Source organism: Megascapheus bottae, chromosome 20 (assembly GCF_031878675.1).
Source record: "Megascapheus bottae isolate mThoBot1 chromosome 20, mThoBot2.hap1, whole genome shotgun sequence".
Lineage (NCBI taxonomy): Eukaryota > Metazoa > Chordata > Mammalia > Rodentia > Geomyidae > Megascapheus > Megascapheus bottae.
Genome location: NC_143528.1, coordinates 1,964,506 through 1,982,404, shown reverse-complemented (window position 1 = coordinate 1,982,404; position 17,899 = coordinate 1,964,506). Strand labels below are relative to the sequence as shown.

Below are 17,899 nucleotides of genomic sequence, written 5' to 3'. Positions count from 1 at the left end.
GGGGTAATATATAAAGGGGTTACAGTTAATATTCATCAGATAGTGGGTGCATTACTTGTCACATTGATACACCTTCTCATGTTTTTGTCCCTGTTTCTCTCCTCCCACTCCCTCCTAATCATCTTGCTTTCCCCTCCCCCCAGCATTTATTGTTGGCTTTTGTTGTTGCTGTTTGTTTGCCAATCCTGGGCATGAACTCAAAATCTGGGCGTTGTCCTTGAGCTTTTTCAAGGACATTCTACCACTTGAGTCACAGCACCACTTCTGGCTTTTCTGTGTATATGGTACCAAGGGATGGAACCCAGATCTTTGTGCATGATAGGTGAGCACTCTACCACTAGGCCATGCTCTCAGTCCCATTTGCTTTCTTTATGATTAACATTGTGACTAGGATGAGAAGGAATGTCAATATAGTTTGATTTACATTTCTTTGACAGCCAGGGATGTTGAACCTTTTCCATATATTAATTGGCCATTCACACCTATTTGAGAACTGTTCGATTCATTTGCCCATTTATTAGATGGGTTATTTGTTCCTTTAGTGTTTAGGTTTGGAACTCTTTTTTTGCCAGTCCTGGGCTTAAGCTCAGGGCCTGAGCACTGTCCTTGGATTTTTCTCAAGGCTAGAGCTCGACCACTTAAGTCTCAGCACCACAGCACCACTTATGGCTTTTTCTAAGTATGTGGTACCAAGGAATCGAACCCAGGTCTTCGTGCATGCTAGGCAAGCACTCTACCACTAGGCCAAACTCCCGGCCCTGGAACTCTTTTTTTTTTTTTTGTCAGGGTATTTACTGTCGGAGTAATGTATAGAGGGGTTACAGTTACATTTGACAGAGAGTAGGTGCATTACTTCTCACACATTGATTCCCCTTCTCATGTTTTTGTCCCCATTTCCCTCTCCCCACCCCTTCCCAATTATCTTGTTTTCCTCCTTTTCCTTTCCTATTTCAAATCATCAAATAAACAGATATACAATATGCCAGGTAACAAAATCAGATACACTAACAATATGAGATTAACCAATGGACAACAAACGAGAAAAGAAATAACATAGTACATTAAGAACAAAAATCATACAAGATAAAGCTCTTGTTTCCATATCCTAGAGATCCTTTCATTTAGTCTCATCCTATATGAGCTTACACACCTAGGTTTTAAGCTATTGTAATCCTCTTCTAGGAGAGTCCTAGATGTGTACAAATGAGGGAAACCATTGAGCCTATGTTCCTTTGAGTCTGGCTTCCTTCACTTAGTATCATTTTTTCCAAGTCTTTCCATTTCCTTACAAATGGGGCAATGTCATTCTTTCTGGTGGCAGCATAGAATTTCATTGCGAATAAACACCACATCTTTATCCAATCATCTACTAAGGGGCATCTGGGTTGGTTCCATATCTTTACTATTGTAAATAGTGCTGCAATGAACATCATTGTGCTAGTGGCTTTAGCATGTCCTTGTTTCTGGATGTTTGGGTAAATGCCAAGGAGTAGAATTGTTGGGTCATAGGGGAGCTCTATGTTTACTCTTTTCAGGAATCGCCATACTGTTTTCAATACTAGTTGAATGAGTTTACATTCCCACCAACAGTGTAGTTAGCTTTGGAACTATTTTGATATATTCTAAGTATTAATCCTTTATCTGATGAATAGATGGCAAAGATCATCTCCCATTTTATAGGTTTTCTCTTGGTTCTGGTAATTCTTTATTTTTTTGTGTGCAGAAACTTTTTAATTTATGCCATTCCCTTTTTCAATCCTCATATTTTCTGAGTAACTGAAAACTTATTTTCTTAAGTTGAATAAGTTCTAAATAGTAAGTCCTTATCAGACCTATGATTTGCAAATATTCTCTCCCACTTGTTGGCTTTTTACTCTATTGATTCTGTTCTTGGATGTGCATAACTTTAATTTTTTTCAGTTTATCCAATTTATCTTTTCTTTTGTTGGTTGTAAGAAAAAATATTTTAAGCTCCTCTAGGGATTCCATTGAGAGAAAGAATAAGATAACCAAGATAAGATCCTCTGTCCTGAGTACTGTAATGTTTATGCCTCTGGGTATCATACCAGCCTCCATGAAGTCATTTTCCTGCCAAAGTTTATACTAATATGATCAGAAATCTTTTCTTTCAACCCTAGTTATTTAGGAAGCTGAGACTTAAAGGACCAAGGTTTGAAGCCAGCCCAGGCAGTCCATGAGACTCTTATTTCTGGATAATTAGCAAAAAAAGGTGGGAGTGGAGAAGATATTACTCAAGTAATAGAAAATTGGCCTTGAACAAATGAAAAAGTTATGGGACAGATCCTGAGTGCAAGCCCCAATAGCAGCACATTTTTATGCAAGACTGGAGGTGTGGCTTGAGTGGTAGAAAAGCAGCCAGGCAAATAAGTTGAGTGAGAATGCAAAAACCCAAATTCAGTGCCCTAGTACTGGCACTACAGAAAGAGAGAGAGAGAGAGAGAGAGAGAGAGAGAGAGAGAGAGAGAGAGAGAGAGAGAGAGAGAGAGAGAGAGGAGAGGGAGAGGGAGGGAAGAAGGTGAGAGAGGGAGAGAGAGGGAAGGAGAGAAGAAGGGAAAAACAGAAGAAAAAGAGAAGGGTAAAGGGGAGGGAGGGAGAGAGGGAGAAGGGAAACAAAATTAGAGAAAATCCATCTGTTAGAAGCATATGCTCATCAAAAAATTGCCGAAGGTTTTAGATTTGGGATTTGTTGTTATTTTGTCTGGCAGGGTTTTGGTTTGATGGTGGTTTTGTTTGCTTTTTTGTTGGGTTTTTTTTTTCCTGCCCTCTGTGATTTTTAACTCCTATAACAAGAAACTTGGAGGAATGAACTTCTCATAAAAAATCCAAACTAGGCCACTTCTTTAGCAGAAACATCCCAGGTTTACCGGACAGCTCCTATGATTCCAGAAAAGATCCCCTTATAAAGTCACTAAATGGTCCCGAGCAGGATGATCCAAAGGCAGACATTTAGCTGTACCGGGAGATAAGCAGTGAAAGCATCATCGTATAAGAAGGCATTCAGCATGCAGGGTCCTGGCTCCGCATTTTATGAGCACTAATCTGGTTCAGTGTTAACTACTGGATTCTCTGCCAAGAAATATTGGGCAAGCAGATTTTCCCTAGTTTCACTGATATGTCAGCAGCCGGTGGACATTGTCTATGAAGCCAGACCACTCTTGAAAATTACAAATCTGCTGAAATGAATTCATCATTTTTGCCTCATACAGAAAATACAGCTAGTCTAATGGAACATGACTTTAACCCACTAATGCCACCTGCAAGTGAGAAAGGGACAAGCTTTGCAGGCAGGAACTGCAAAGCTAGTGAGATGCTGTGTAACCTCTGCCTTTTCAGAGGCTATGCTTACAGCATTTTGGTGGGGTCTGATAGTTCCAGCCCATTCCTTTTATTCTTAACCTTCCAAAGGATGTTACTTGAATAAAAGTCATATGTCAGGCTGAGGCAATGGCAGTGAAGGAAGGTGACACAGAATGGTATTGCCACAGTCAGTCACTTCGTGGTACCTACAGATAGTTTGAAGCTGGGCGATGGTGGCTCACTCCTATCATGCTAGATTCTCAGGAGGCTGAGATCTGAGGATCAAGGTTCCAAGCCAGCCTGTGCAAACAAATACAAGACTTTTATCTCCAATTAACCAATCAGCAAAACAAAAAAAAAACCAGAAGGGAAGATGTGGCTCAAATGGTAGGGCACTAGCCTTGAGTGAAACCCTCAAATGAGAATGTGAAGCCCTGAGATCAAGCCCCAGTCCCAGAGCAACAACAACAAAAAATCCCAAGAGCCAAGTGCTAGTGGCTTAGATCTATAATCCTACCACAACAGCCACAGCACCACTTCCAGCTTTTTTCTATGTATGTGGTACTGAGGAATCAAAGGCAAACAAGTTTCATGTGCACCGTGGGGGGGGGGTGGGGGCGTCCAGGGCTCAAACTCAGAGCCTGAGCTGTCCCTGACCATTTTTGCTCAAGGCTAGTGCTCTATAATTTGTGCCACATCTCTACATCTGGCTTTTGGGTGGTTAATTAAAGATGAGCCACATGGACATCCTCACCCCAGCTGGCCTTGGACTGCAGTCCTCAAATCTCAGCCTCTTTAGCTAGGATTACAGGCATGAGCCACCAGCTCCCAGCTTGGGGGGGGGAACTTTTAAAAGAGTAACTTGGTATCATAGAAGGTAGTTGCAGGAACTTGGGGAAGAGTCAAATATGGAATGTCTCTTGCTGAACTCCAAATACTCTCTGTAAATGTACATTTTTTTTCCTGGTGAATGAATGCTGGCTTATTTTCAGTACAGGTCAAGTTCACATGCTTCATGAAGCCTGGACAATTATTGGACCTGAAGAAGTCCAGGTGGTTCTGATTAGGTCAGAAAGCAAAAGATTCAGCTAGGGGAGGACCCAGTATTCACTGGGCTAAGGTCCCAAGGTCAAAGCTCCTGTCCCTGCCTGCCAGATATACATTTCATTCTTTATCCAATGCAACTTCCCAGCTTCGACTTGAAGTCTGATTCCTTTTTCCTATCTATCCTTCCCACAAAGTCAGCAGGAAAAAAAAATCTGGCTTGAAAAAAGCCAGGACAAAAAGGCCCCAGGTTTGTTTGGACATGCCCCATGCTCTGTAAATCAGCATTTTAATGAGCTTAGTGAGCATGAATCAGAGACACCAGGGTCACATTTCCTCTGACATACTTGGGCGTGGGGGTGCAAAATGTACTCCAAGTTTTTCCTAATCCAAAATCAGGAGGCAGGCCAGACCCTTGTCAAGTCTCCTTGCTTCCTGATGTTTGGCCCAGCAACCAGCAACAGTTCCCTGGCAGCCTTTGGGCTGGGACAGGGCTAGAGATTGTCCATGACTCTTAAGTCCTGAGCCAGCATCATATGTGACAGCCACGCCAGCTCCAATATCAATACCAAGAATATCAAAGTCAACCAGAAAGGGAGGCAAGCGATAATGAGAACAATGAAAGGGCCTGACATGAAAAATTTCAGTAGGAAACAAGAAATTTTATAAGAACAAACATTCCCAAAGCCACTCACACTCATCCAAACACGTAACAGTGATCATTAAGCCACAGCAATGAAATAAGAACCCGGCAGCTTGCACTTTGGGAGAAGTAGGACTTCGTTGTAGGTGTGTGCCTTTTTAAAATGTGAGTTTTATTTGACTCGGCTTAGAAGCCAGAGCCCTTTCTCTTCAGTGGATCCACTTGGTCTTCTACACAAATTTCCATCCAGCAGGTAAGGGAGGAAAGGATGAGTCAGACAAGAAGAGAGCATTTTCCCTGGACATGCTGTATGTTCAGTCTGGGAAGTCCTGTAGAATGTGTAGACAATGAATGTCATTTTCCCCCATCTGCAGCCTCCATTTCACTAACAGCTGTCAATTGTGACCCTTGAGAAAGAAGACATCCAAAACTCAGGCAGCAGTCAAGGATAGTTTGGGGCAAGAGGGGGGATGCAGGGTATTTACATGTGTGCCTGTGGCATATTTCACCGCTGACCATGATTATAATTTATAGGTGATGCTTATTTCTCTAGCCAACTACTGGTTGCCTTCTCTTTTTCTTCCTCTGCAATGAAGCATAAGTCCTCCCTCCAAGCCTGATCCAAGTCACAGGTTAATGTGCCATGCCAGAAGGAGGTGCTACTGCTCCAATCATTGAGAACCCCCCCCCCCCCCCACACACACACACACAACAGCCACCCAAATCCAGAAGTCCACTGGCCTCAGGCCTTGGAAAGAAGCTCTGACCCCTAAGGAAGTCAGTTTATTCTTGTGGTACCCACTGTGGTCATCTTAGGGCCACATTGGGAAATGGCATTTGAGGTTTTTATACATCATCTTCTATCCCTTCAGATGAACTTGTTGTCTAGAAGAAAAGAGAAAATCACCCAGATATGTACAGGGTATCCTAAAAAATGGGAAATGACACCCTTAAGCCATCCTCCTTTCCATTGTCCATTCCAAGCATAAATAGCAACAATGCAGAGTCACTAAGAAAGCACTAAGGAGCCTGAATGACTGGACGATACTACAGCATGCCACAGTCATGGGATCGTGTACAAAGTATTGCAACGAGATCTCCCATCTCTTTAATTGTCTTGCTTGGAAGTATACCTAGAGCACAATTCTGTGGTTTGAGTCTTCAGCTAAAGTCCTGACACCAAGGAATCTAGGAGACACTGTGGCCTGGCTCCCACGTGGCCTTGCAGTAGACAGGTTCCAGTGGGCAAGCAGCTTGCAGGCCACAAACTGAGAGGTTCGGAGGAGGAGGAGGTAAGAGCTTCAGCTCACAGCAGAGCTCAGCTGAAATCTCAAGGACAAGACCCTTGAGAATTCTGATCCATTACCATCAACCCCCACCCGTGTATTCTGGCACTCAGGTGATGGGATATTCATCCTAATTAAAACCACATGGTGAGGGCTCAGCTATGGAAAATTGCTGGATCCTTTCTCCTCCTTCTCACCTCCTCTTTCTCCCCTGTAACACATACACACAACTTTCCCTCCCTTTATTTAAGCAAACAACTCTCTCTGTGATTAAGTACAGCCCTTTCTTATCTAAATAGTCTACAGATGTATGAAGACACAGAAGCTTTCTGCTCCTATTAGGGGCTTGTTCTGGTACCCATCTCTGTTCACCTACAAAAAGCATCCTTCTTCAGCTTTTGCTGACAGAAATTCCTAATACCCTCACTTCCCAGTAAACCAGCCCTATGCAGCAGGCAGTCCTCAATTTATCCCACGTGGGATTTCCCTCCAAATGTCTCAGTTACCCCCCTTTCTTGACTACTCCCATAACCGGAGTTTGAAACTGCCCAGATGTGAACACATGGAATAAGAAAAGCCCCAGTTCTGTTGTCAAATTCCTGTATTACTTTAGCTGTCCAGGTAAATAAATACTTGTAGCCAGCTACCTCTGAGAACTGCTGTGAAGCTGGGGACTGAGAAGTCTGGCAGAAGACATTGCTTGGGACATTAATAGACTGTTAGAGAAGCAGAAAATCGACCTAATGGAATCTGTGGGTTCCCAGAACAAGCAGTGTCTAAGAGAAAGAAGACATGCTATAATGGGGTTGAAATCTTGGGTTTGGGGTACAGTTCAGTGGTATAGTACTTGCCTAGCATGTACAAGGCCTCAGTTTTTAATCCCTAATACACGCACACACACACTATAAGTGGCTGAAGAATATTAAATCCTAGTTTTTAGTTTATGACCAGCTCTGATTCTCTGAATTGATTTCTTCTTAACCCAAAGTGTGGCTCATATTTTGAGTTCCTAAGAAAATAGGCTCTATATACGAACCCCAGAGATTTATGACAATAAAGACATTGGCGCTTGTCTAGCTCATGTTTGCTGGACAGACTAGCACCCATCTACAAAGGAAAGAATAAGTCCTACTTTTCCTCTAAGTACCTTCTATAAATTAAAACCTAGTGAAAATAATCTACAGAATGATGTGTGCAAAAAAGGAAGGATCTCCAAATAGCCTCCTGCTTTTTCTTCTCAGGTCACATCTGCTTTGTTAGAATGTTTTGCAAAGTCCAGTGTGCCAGACAGTGGAGGAAGCCCCTAAGAATCCTAAGGCATTAGTTACAATTTCAGATTTCCATTTCCCCATGGTAAACCTTCCTAATTAAGATTTCTGCAGAAGGAAGCCAGGAACTGCATGTGAGCAAACTCCTCTCAAAGACACTTTCATATGCTTAAGTTTATGAACAAGTTTCCACCTTTCCTGTGATTGCTACTGGATAATGAGAGCAGATTTCTTTTCCTCGGGAACAAATATGAATTGTTGGCACCTATCTTTATTGCTCCCATACGCTACACCTGGGTAATTGAGAAGGATGTGGGCTATGCAGCTTAATGGAAAAACACAGTTCTTGGCACTCCTGCATTCCTAAGCATAAGGTTCACACAATCTTAGCCCTGGGGGCCAAGAATTTAGGGTGACCTAGTACTTGGATCTGAAATGTCTGCACCTGCACCCCCATCCTTCTCAAAAAGATGTTATTTCATCCACAATAGAAATGGGTATCATCAAGGACACAAATGATAATAAATGCTGAAGGGTAGAGAGGAAAAGGGACCCTTATATGCTATTGGTGGGAATGTAAACTAATGCAACCGTCACTGGAAAGAGGTAAGGTTTAGTGACACTCCCTTTAAATGTAAGAACTCTTCACTTGGGGTTTTGACTTCGGTCACTTAAGAATTTCTGGACAAGTCATGATGATAAGAAAACTTGGCAGATGGGCTGGGAGTGTGGCCTAGTGGTAGAGTGATTGCCCAGCATGCATGAAGACCCAGGTTCGATTCCTCGGTACCACATACATAGAAAAAAGCTGGAAGTGGTGCTGAGGCTCAAGTGGTAGAGCTCTAGCCTTGAGAAAGTTGAAGGACAGTGCTCAGGCCCTGAGCCCAAGCCCAGGACTGGCAAAAAAAAAAAAAAAAAAAAAACTTGACAGAGTTTTATTAAGTAAACAAGCAGACAAGACAGACAAAATGTAGATTAAACACAGAAGGTCACACTAACAGTATGAGTGCTCTCATAGGGAGACAGACAGACAGACATAGACCCAGAGAAACACACAGCTCATTGTGTTGGAGTATTTGTATAGAAAAGGCAGAGGGTTTGGCTCCAAAAATTATGCAAAGATAGGTGCTTTGTCTTTGCTCTAGTCACATCTGGTGTTACTTTCAGAGTTTCCAGGTAAGAATGCATCCTGCCATAAAATAGATCCTTTTTCTTGAGATAAGAAGGCCCCTGCTACCTGCATTTAGGGGCTTAATTTGGGGGGGAAGCATTGTTCTCAGGAGGGTATACATCATGTCAGACAAATGTTCTCTTTGGATGATGAATGCATTCTTCAGGAAGGAATGCATTCTGTTGTCTCTCTTTGAAGCAAACATAGAACTTCTATGTTTCTAAATACCATATTTCTGAGTTGCCTTCACCAGGCCTCTGTTTCCTTAAGTTATCCTGTTTCATTTTCCCCTAGTTACTTTGTTCCCTTAATCTTAAAAGAAATATATGAAGGAATATCTCCTATATTTACTGTAAGCTGACTGTAGCTCATTTTTCTTCATCTATCCAATTTCCCACCCACTACAGAAATCTGTATGGAGGTGCCACAAGAATTGAAAACTGGAATTCCCCTGCAATCCAGCAATGCCATTCTTAGGCATTTACAAGAAAGAATGTAAGTCAGAATATAATAAAGGTCTCTATACACCACCCATGTTCATTGAAGTAGTATTCACAATAGCTAAGCTATAGAAACAACCCAGGTGCCCTACAGCTGATGACTGGATCAAGAAGTTGTGATTATATATACACAATGGTCTTATTTGCCTATAAAAAAATGAAATTATGTCACTTACAGAAAAGTCTGGATCTAGAGACCATCCTATTAATAGAGTAAGCTAGGTTCATATGTTTGTGTTTTATATGTGGGTGCTAGGCCTAAAAGATAAACATACACACATACAAATATGTATATGCATATATGTGATAAATCTAAAATATGGCCTATATATGTGTGAGATGCCATGATTAAGCCCCTTTGAATGACTAACATGAACTTAAAAAAATGAAATATTAGGAAAGTGAAAATATCCTGTCTGAGATATAGATATGAAGGGGAGATGAGCAGAGAACCAGAGGATATGTGCATATGTGTAGATGAAACAAAGAAAGCTGTTAACTCTAAATTGGAAAAGGAGGGAGAATGATGGAGGGTTGAGCCTAATCCAGTCACATTGTGTGTATGTCAAAATGTCACATGGCATAACAAAATGAAACCTCCTTGTACAACTTATTGAGACCAATTAGAACAAATACCAAAAAGCCTGGCACAGTGGCTTACGCCTGTAATCCTAGCTACTAGGAGACTGAGATTTGAGGATCAAGGTTCAAAGTCAGCCCAGGAACAAAAGGACCTGAGACTCTTATCTCCAATTAACCTCTAGAAAACGGGAAGTGGGGCTTGGCTCAAGGGTAAGGCAGTAGCCTTGCACTGAAGAGCTTAGAGATAGTGCCCAGGTGGAGATCAAGCCCTATGACCCACCAAAAAAACAAAACTACCAAAAAGAAAGTATAATAAATTTGAAATAAATGGGCCTGGAGTGTGACCTAGTGGTAGAGTGCTGCCCTAGCATGCACAAAGCCCTGGGTTCGATTCCTTGGTCCCACATACACGCACAAAAGCCAAAAGTGGTGCTGTGGCTCAAGTGGTAGTGCGCTAGCCTGGAGAAAGCTCAAGAACTGTGCCCAGGCCCTGAGTACAAGCCCCAGGACAGGCCAAAAAAAAAAAAAGTTGAAATATGGGGCTAGGAGTTTGGCCTAGAGGTAGAGTGCTTGCCTAGCATGCACAAAGACCGGCGTTCAATTCCTCAGTACCACATACATAGAAAAAAAAACACAGGACAATAATGGGAAACGAAGGATCATGACAGTGATGCTTTGATGAGGGTAACAATGATATCGACATGCAGTCGAAAGGAAACTCTTGCTTGTTGACCACTAGTTTCAAAAATTATCTGCATGGCTGGGCCAACATCTGTTTCAGCAAGCCAAGTGTATGAGTATGTGAAGATGTCAGGCAGTAACTTTAAACAGAACCATACAAGTCTTCCTACTTCACCTAAAACAGTAGCATTTCTGTGTGTGTGGTTTGGAGTGGTTTGAGGCCATTTGTTCACTGTTGGGGAAAACTGCTGGTTGCACCAGATTTGAGGATGCTTTATTAATTGGGGAGCCTCCTCTGATGGTGAGAGCCCAAAACTGCTTACAGAATTGAAAGTCCTATGGAAGAATTCTGCGACCTAATAGGAAACACTTATAATCAACAAAGTGCAATCCCAGAAAACCCAGCAGTCAAGGCGGATCTTGTGCCTACCACAGTTGGGATTCAAGGGTTCTGGTTGAGTTGGGATCCCATGGAAATCTCAGACACATCACAACTTAGATTTTGCCAATAAAGAAGACATACTGATCCACCACTCCAGACTCAAAGTGTCCAAGTTCCAGCTGGCAATTTGAAAGTGAAGTTGGGTCAGAGGGAAATGAACATCGGCAACCAGAAACAGGACTGAGAAACTCCAGCCGGGCTGTAAACCACATCCTCATAGAACAAATATGTAACCTTCCCTGGGATCTGAATTGAACAGTCTGGAGACATGTGATTCAGGCACTTATTCATAAGAGAGGGCAGTGTAGGGTCCCCTCCAGCCACCACCCAATTAGCATTTGAAACTGTTGAAATGACTCCTGTGTCTATGTGTGCTGTAGAGGAAGGTGAGTGGGCACTATGAGAGAGGAAGTCACCATTCACACCAGTGATTAATTGAGTGATTTTAGTCAAGTGAATACACAGCAGGGAAAGCATGAGAATAAAATGAACACATATGGGAATTACTATTAACATAAGTGATAACATCAAAACTCCTGGTCAAATGCAATTAAAAAAATACACATGAAATGGAATGCAAAGCATCTTCACAGTATTCAAAGCTTTCATCAAAGATTTAGTCTCTAGAAGAAGAATTCTCCACAAAGTAACGAGGGGAAGCAGGAATTCCATTACTATTGATTTATTCTTGCCAGTCAGAGTGGCTAGTCCCTTAGCCCAAGAAATTGCCTAAGCTGTGATTCTAAAGTAAATCATAAAGCCCATCCTATCTGTGTAATTTACAGATCCAAATGTAAATTGATGCTTCGATGGGATTCTGCCTTGAAATTCATGCTTGGAATTCTCTCCTCTTGTTCTGTTTTAAGATGATAATATTCTTCAACAATTTAGCCACGTTCTGTCAATGGCCTCATAGAACTTGCTCCCGAATGAGTATTTTAAGCTCAACCTTTGTGCTAGTAAAATTTATCAAACTGCATATGGACTTTCTTTTTTAGAGGTCAATGACTAAGCCAATGAGTCTGCACACTGGTTTTGTTGTACCCTTTGTTGAGAAAAACAAAGGTTGGTGATCATGCAGGTTTGAGCCCATAGATAGCCTCACATTTTGTTCTGAACTTACTGATGCAATGTCTCCCTAATAGTGACAGTGAGACTCAGAGGCCAGGGACCTTTCTAGTTCACCAATCTGCTGCAAACTTTTCTGAGATATTGTTTCCTACTTGAGAATAAACCCTCACATAGCCTAGCCACTGTTTTACACATTATTCCTGTGGGAACCACTAATACCTTGGATAAATACCTATCTTTGGGCCCCAGCCCAATGGAGAAAGCCCTGCTGCATAATATACTTTATCAAGACAAGCAAATACATAGGAAAATTGAACTCTTGACATAATCAGAATCAAGCTCCAGCTCTACCTATTCCTGAAACTACCCTGAACTTTAGTTGAACAATAGGAAAGTAGAATATTTCTAATTACTAATATATATATTTATATACACACATTTTAAAATCACCCAAAATTACAGGCAAATCTTATAAGGTCCCCCAATACTTTATAATTAAAGATCAGAGAGAATTTCTTCTAAAGGTATTAAAATGCTAGGATTACTAATTGTGAAAAGTTAATTATGTCAAGATTAATCAAGTGGGCAGCTGCATTGGCATGTTTATTTCAGACAACAGAATCTTTCACTGGTGATTCCTGATATCTCAGTTGCCTGCAGACTAGATGCCACTGAAGGTTCTTGAAATGTGACAGAATATGAAGAATTAGGCTTTGGTGGAAGAAATTAACATTCATTAAAAAATAAAACTAGCCCTCAGCATCGGACAACAGGAGTAAAACTATTTAAGAGAACCAGTTTATTTACATTGCTTCATAAGTATAACAGCTCCGAAGACTATCCTGCAGCACACGAAAGAGGTTCAAGGACAGGTTTGTCTTTGAAACTCTCTCCTTAGACAGGGACACTGATCAACACCCCCTCTGCAGGAATGAGGAAAAAATAGAAAGCGAAAGGGTCAGGAAGGCAGGCTGTTTTGAATTTCCTTGATCTACAGGCAATCACATGTAAAGGAATCAAACCCTTCATGGTAAGGCAAAGCATATGAATGGCTGTGGAGGTTGCTTGTACTGTAGGGTTCCAGGGCGGCTGAGCTCTCCTAGGGAAAGAGGGTGTCCAATCTGCTGTTGACACCGTATTCTTAAAGGAGCGTCATGTCGAAGAGAGTGGTACATCTTTCAGATTCTCACTGTAGACGTTTTAATCAAGAAAGTTAGTAGGCCTGGAGCTGGTGGCTAATACCTGTAATTTTAGCTACTCGGGAGGCTGAGACCTGAGGATCTCAGTTCAAAGACAAATAATCATCAGAAAATGGAAGCGGCACTGTGATTTAAAGTGGTAGATCTCTAGCCTTGAGCAAAAGAGCTCAGGGGCAGTACCCAAGCCCCAAGTTCAAACCCCACAACCGACAAACAAAAAAAAGTTAGTAAGATGCTTGTTATTGTGCCCATCATTGTCATTTTTCAAAACAGGCAACAGATAAAATTAGGATATGAACCTCTTTTCCTGACTCATAGCACACCCTTACTAGATTAGATGATTATTTGTCTCCTTTATTCTTTTTTAACTGTGTGATTTGAAAAAAATCACCGATTATTGCCTTCGCAGCCTCTAAGTCCTCAATTGTCTCGTGCTTATTTTTCTCTTTGTTACACGAAAACAGGTAGGTGCTTTCCTCCCCCACCCAAAATCTGGCTGCAGACTGTCACTCATTGATAAAATCAAATTGAAGAGCCTAGTGGTAAAAAGTGAGGGCAGAAAAGGCAGTGATTCCCTTCTTGTATTCATTATTGCATACTGGGCTGTTGGGTTTGTTCCTCCCCCTATCACTTTCAGAATTGGTCGTGTGTGTGTGTGTGTGTGTGTGTGTGTGTGTGTGTGTGTGTGTGTTTCTATCAAAAGCAGACAGACAGAGGAATGACTCTAGGACTGAAAGCAAGATGACTTACCAATAGTTAGAATTTTTCTACTTCCAAAGGCATAGATTAGCCAAGGAACATAAGCAATTTGTATCAACACTCAGAAAGATGCACAACCTAAGGCTCATGCTCGCTCGCGCGCTCTCTCTCTCTCTCTCTCTCTCTCTCTCTCTCTCTCTCTCTCTCTCTCTCTCTCTCTCTCTGTGTCTTTCTCTCCATCTCTCACTTTTTCCACAATCCCTTTTGTTTAACCTTTTCCCCCAAATTGGCAAGTTTTCTTTTTTGGAGACTGCCTTTTTGGGTGCAATGTTTCTGCACATCCTTTTGCACAGTGACAGCTGTTCCATGTTGTGGATCTTTAAAGCCTTCCTAATCTAAATGGTCCCGGCATACCTGGACACGTCTATGCTGGGGTCTGGAGCATGGCTGTGAAGGGGAAGGGGTGAGGATGCTGCGAGAACAAAGCCAAAGGTGTTACAAGGTCCCCTAAGGTGTGACAGTGCATATGATCAGAGGCGGTCCAGGGTCTCTGCTTTCCCCAGTGCTCACCCAGCCCCCAGCTCCCTCCCCAACCTGTCGTAAGCATCACTTAAAGACCGACTGGAAAGTGGGGCACTCGTGATTTTTCATCTTCTTCATGAAGTTTTTGAACTCCTTGTTTTTCTTGTCCCACTTGTGAATGGCTGTCAGCAGGTACTGGCTCTTCACTTTGCGGCCCATGATGAGGAAGTGGTGGCTGAGGTTGTCCAGCTGGTGGCAGGGGCAGTCGGCGCCATTTTTCAGGAAGAGCACCAGCTTTTTCAGCTCCTTCTTCTTGATAGGACCCAGCTTCAGGGGCTTCTTCTTTTTGGGGACAATCTTCTTGTCACCATTTTCTTTCTTCACTTCTTTTATTTTCATCCTCAGTGCTAGGGATGGTGGGAGAAGAATGGAGAGAAAGGGAAACAAAGAGAAAACATTTTAGGACACTTGATTTGAAACAGAAACCTGAACTCAGGGCAACAGAGAAGGGGAAGGAAAGAGACCAAAACAAGCAGGAGAGACAGCAGCCCTGGAAATGTTCCCTCTTCCCTAAAGATCTCAGCACAGATCCAGTGGTTCACACCTGTAATCTAGCTACTCAGCAGGCTGAGATCTGAGGACCACAGCTGGAAGCCAGCATAGGCATGAGGCTCTTAACTCCAATTAACCACCAAAAATTTGGAAGAGAAGCTATGGTTCAACAAGTAGTAGAGTGAGAAAAGGAAAAAAAGCTCAGGGACAGTTCTTAGGCTCTGAGATCAAGCCCCAGAACCAACACACACATACAGAATGGAAAGAAGGAAGGGAGGACGGTAGGCAGGCAGGGAGGGAGGCAAGCTCGTCATTGCTGTCTGGTACCAATGTCACCTCCCTAGTTTTCCAAGTTTAGTGGTATCTAAAAGCATCTGAGGAATTGTCACAGGGTTCTTAAAATTTCAAAACCAAATCACATTTCTCTTTCATGAAATTCAGTGATTTGGAGTCTCATACAGTACTTTGACAGAAGGGGTCATATAATCCAATTTAATCCATATAATCTAATGCTACAGTTCCCAGCATTCCACGGAGGGGAAAAAAAAGCTTAGCCTCATTTTTTTTATAAGAGAAAGTTAGTGGTTTAGGTTTTCAATATCCAAAATTCCTTGAAAGTTGGGTCCTGTAAACAAGGCAGCGGGAATGGATGTGCACACACAGCAAGGGCAATTTAGAACACACAGCTAACAGTCACGCGTGGGTGCACTCCACATCAACATCTCCAGTCTCTGAATCTCCCCATGGATGGAGCCAGAGTGCTCAGGACCTTGTCTCAAGGGGAGCTGGATAGCAGGCATTGCTGATGTTCTGTTACCATGAATCCATCTACCACCAGGGTTCTACTAGCTGAGGAGCCCCACTCACAAGGACTTTCTGACGGCTCACAGCAGATCCAGCGGAAATCCTAGTCGCTATATCCAGGTAACAACCTTGTATGGTCCAGGGATGTTTCTATTCTCAGCATAATCAGCAGCAGAAAGAGAAAAACACTGTGCGCCTCAATTCTGCCTCCTCTTTTCCTCCCCCCCCCCTCTCTCTCTCTCTCTCTCTCTCTCTCTCTCTCTCTCTCTCTCTCTCTCTCTCTCTCTCTCTCTCTCTCTCTCCCTCCCTCCCTCCCTCCCTCTGATGAAACCCAGGTCCTCACAATACTTAAGGCAGGCAAGCTACCACTGAATCACAGCCCCTGCCCTTAACATTGTTTTGACCCCGTGAATCAGATCCTCCCTGCTTGCCACACAGTTGATAAAGACACTCAATGAGCTATACATGCACTCAGCATGTGGTGATGTCACTATCACAATCAATCCCTTGCAATGACTGGCCAGCTCCAGAAATTTAGGGATTGGGAATCATCATCCAGTTGCCAGTCCACAGATAACTGGTACCTCCTCTGAATTCTTCTGATTTAAAAATTACATGCAAAAAGACCTGGGTTCGATTCCTTGGTAACACATACATAGAAAAAGCCAGAAATGGTGCTGTGGCCTAAAGGGTAGAGCTTGAGAAAGCCCAACGACAGTGCTCAGGCCCTGAGTTCAAGCCCTAGGACTGGCAAAAAAAAAAAGTACCTAAAAATTATACATCTCTTTTTGGAATAACTCAACTTCTATGTACATTCTATGAGGAAGGAGTCTTGAATTTGAATCTCACGACAGTAACTTACAATTAGGAAAATGTGTGGAGTGCCAAGTAATATACTAGATTTTGACATACATTTATTCAATTAATCCTAATAACCCCATGACAAAAAGTACAATTATTTGCTCATGAGAAAACTTAAGGAATTAAGTCGGCTTGCCTCAAATCATTAATGCTAAACTTTTTTTTAATTTTCTTTTTCTTTTTTTTTTGCCAGTTGTGGGGCTCGAACTCAGGGCCTGAGCACTGTCCCTGGACTTTTTTTCTCAAGAGCTCTACCCTTGAGCCTCAGCACCACTTCCAGCTTTTTTCTATGTGTGTGGTGCCGAGGAATTGAACCCGGGACTTCGTGCATGCTAGGCAAGCACTCTACCACTAGGCCAAACTCTCAGCCCCTTAATGCTAAACTTTTAAACACATGTGTTAGCTAGCCAGCTTCCTATCACTGTAACAAATGCTAGAAATAAACCAATGGACACAGAGAAGAGATCGACTTTTACTCATAGTTTTGTAGGTTCCAGTGCATGGCTACTTGCTGCTGTTGCTCTGGGTCTCTGGTAAGGCAGCATACCACAGCAGAAGGAAGTGCTCACTTCCTAACAGCTGGGAAATAAGGAGGGAAGATGAAGAAGGGCTGGAGTCCCCAGCATTCCCTTCAAGGGAATGCATCCAATAACCTAACTTCTTCCCACTAGGCACACCCTCCTGAAGGTCCCACCACGTCCCAGTAGTACCACAGGCTGGAGGCCACGTCTTCAGCACATGGGTTTTTACACAGGCCGTTATCCAGCTATATGTGACTATGCGCTTTCAAACACCATGCTGTTTTTGCTGCCTCTGCTCTCCCAAGTAATTTATAATGAACCTCAAACTTAGAATGCTTATTACGTGGGCCTCAAACAAAAAGGGAAGAAAAGCTTGGGCCCTGTTCCCAGCTTCACCCGTATTTTAAAATGATTGTTTTCATGAGGAAGTCAAAGTTCCTCTAACCAAACAAGAAAGCTGTTTGCAAAGGTCTTGTTATTTAATATCCAACTGATTAGAAAACCACACTCGTGTCTAACCCACTAGTAATGAGGGCAAAATTTCTAGGAACAAAGCTTTAATGAATGTGTCCAAGTCAGGGAATTAAATACTCTCCCACTGTTTTCTTTTTCTGATGAAAGAACTTCCAAACCTTGGAGGCTGCTTAACTCAAGATCTATACAATACCCCAGGCCTGAAAAAGACCTTACCCTAGCATGGCAGAAAGGCCAGAACTGGACATTAAGAAGCAGAGG

General features: G+C 42.5%; 1 protein-coding gene across 1 annotated transcript in view; it reads right to left on the bottom strand.

Moving 5' to 3' along the window:
• Positions 1–14,062: 14,062 nt before the first annotated feature.
• Sfrp1 (secreted frizzled related protein 1) overlaps positions 14,063–17,899 on the bottom strand; it is a 44,043-nt gene continuing 40,206 nt past the window's right edge. The window contains exon 3 of the mRNA XM_090353878.1: positions 14,063–14,833. Coding sequence (XP_090210004.1) covers positions 14,511–14,833 — 323 coding nt within the window. The 3' untranslated portion in view covers positions 14,063–14,510. The remainder of the gene's footprint in view (positions 14,834–17,899) is intronic.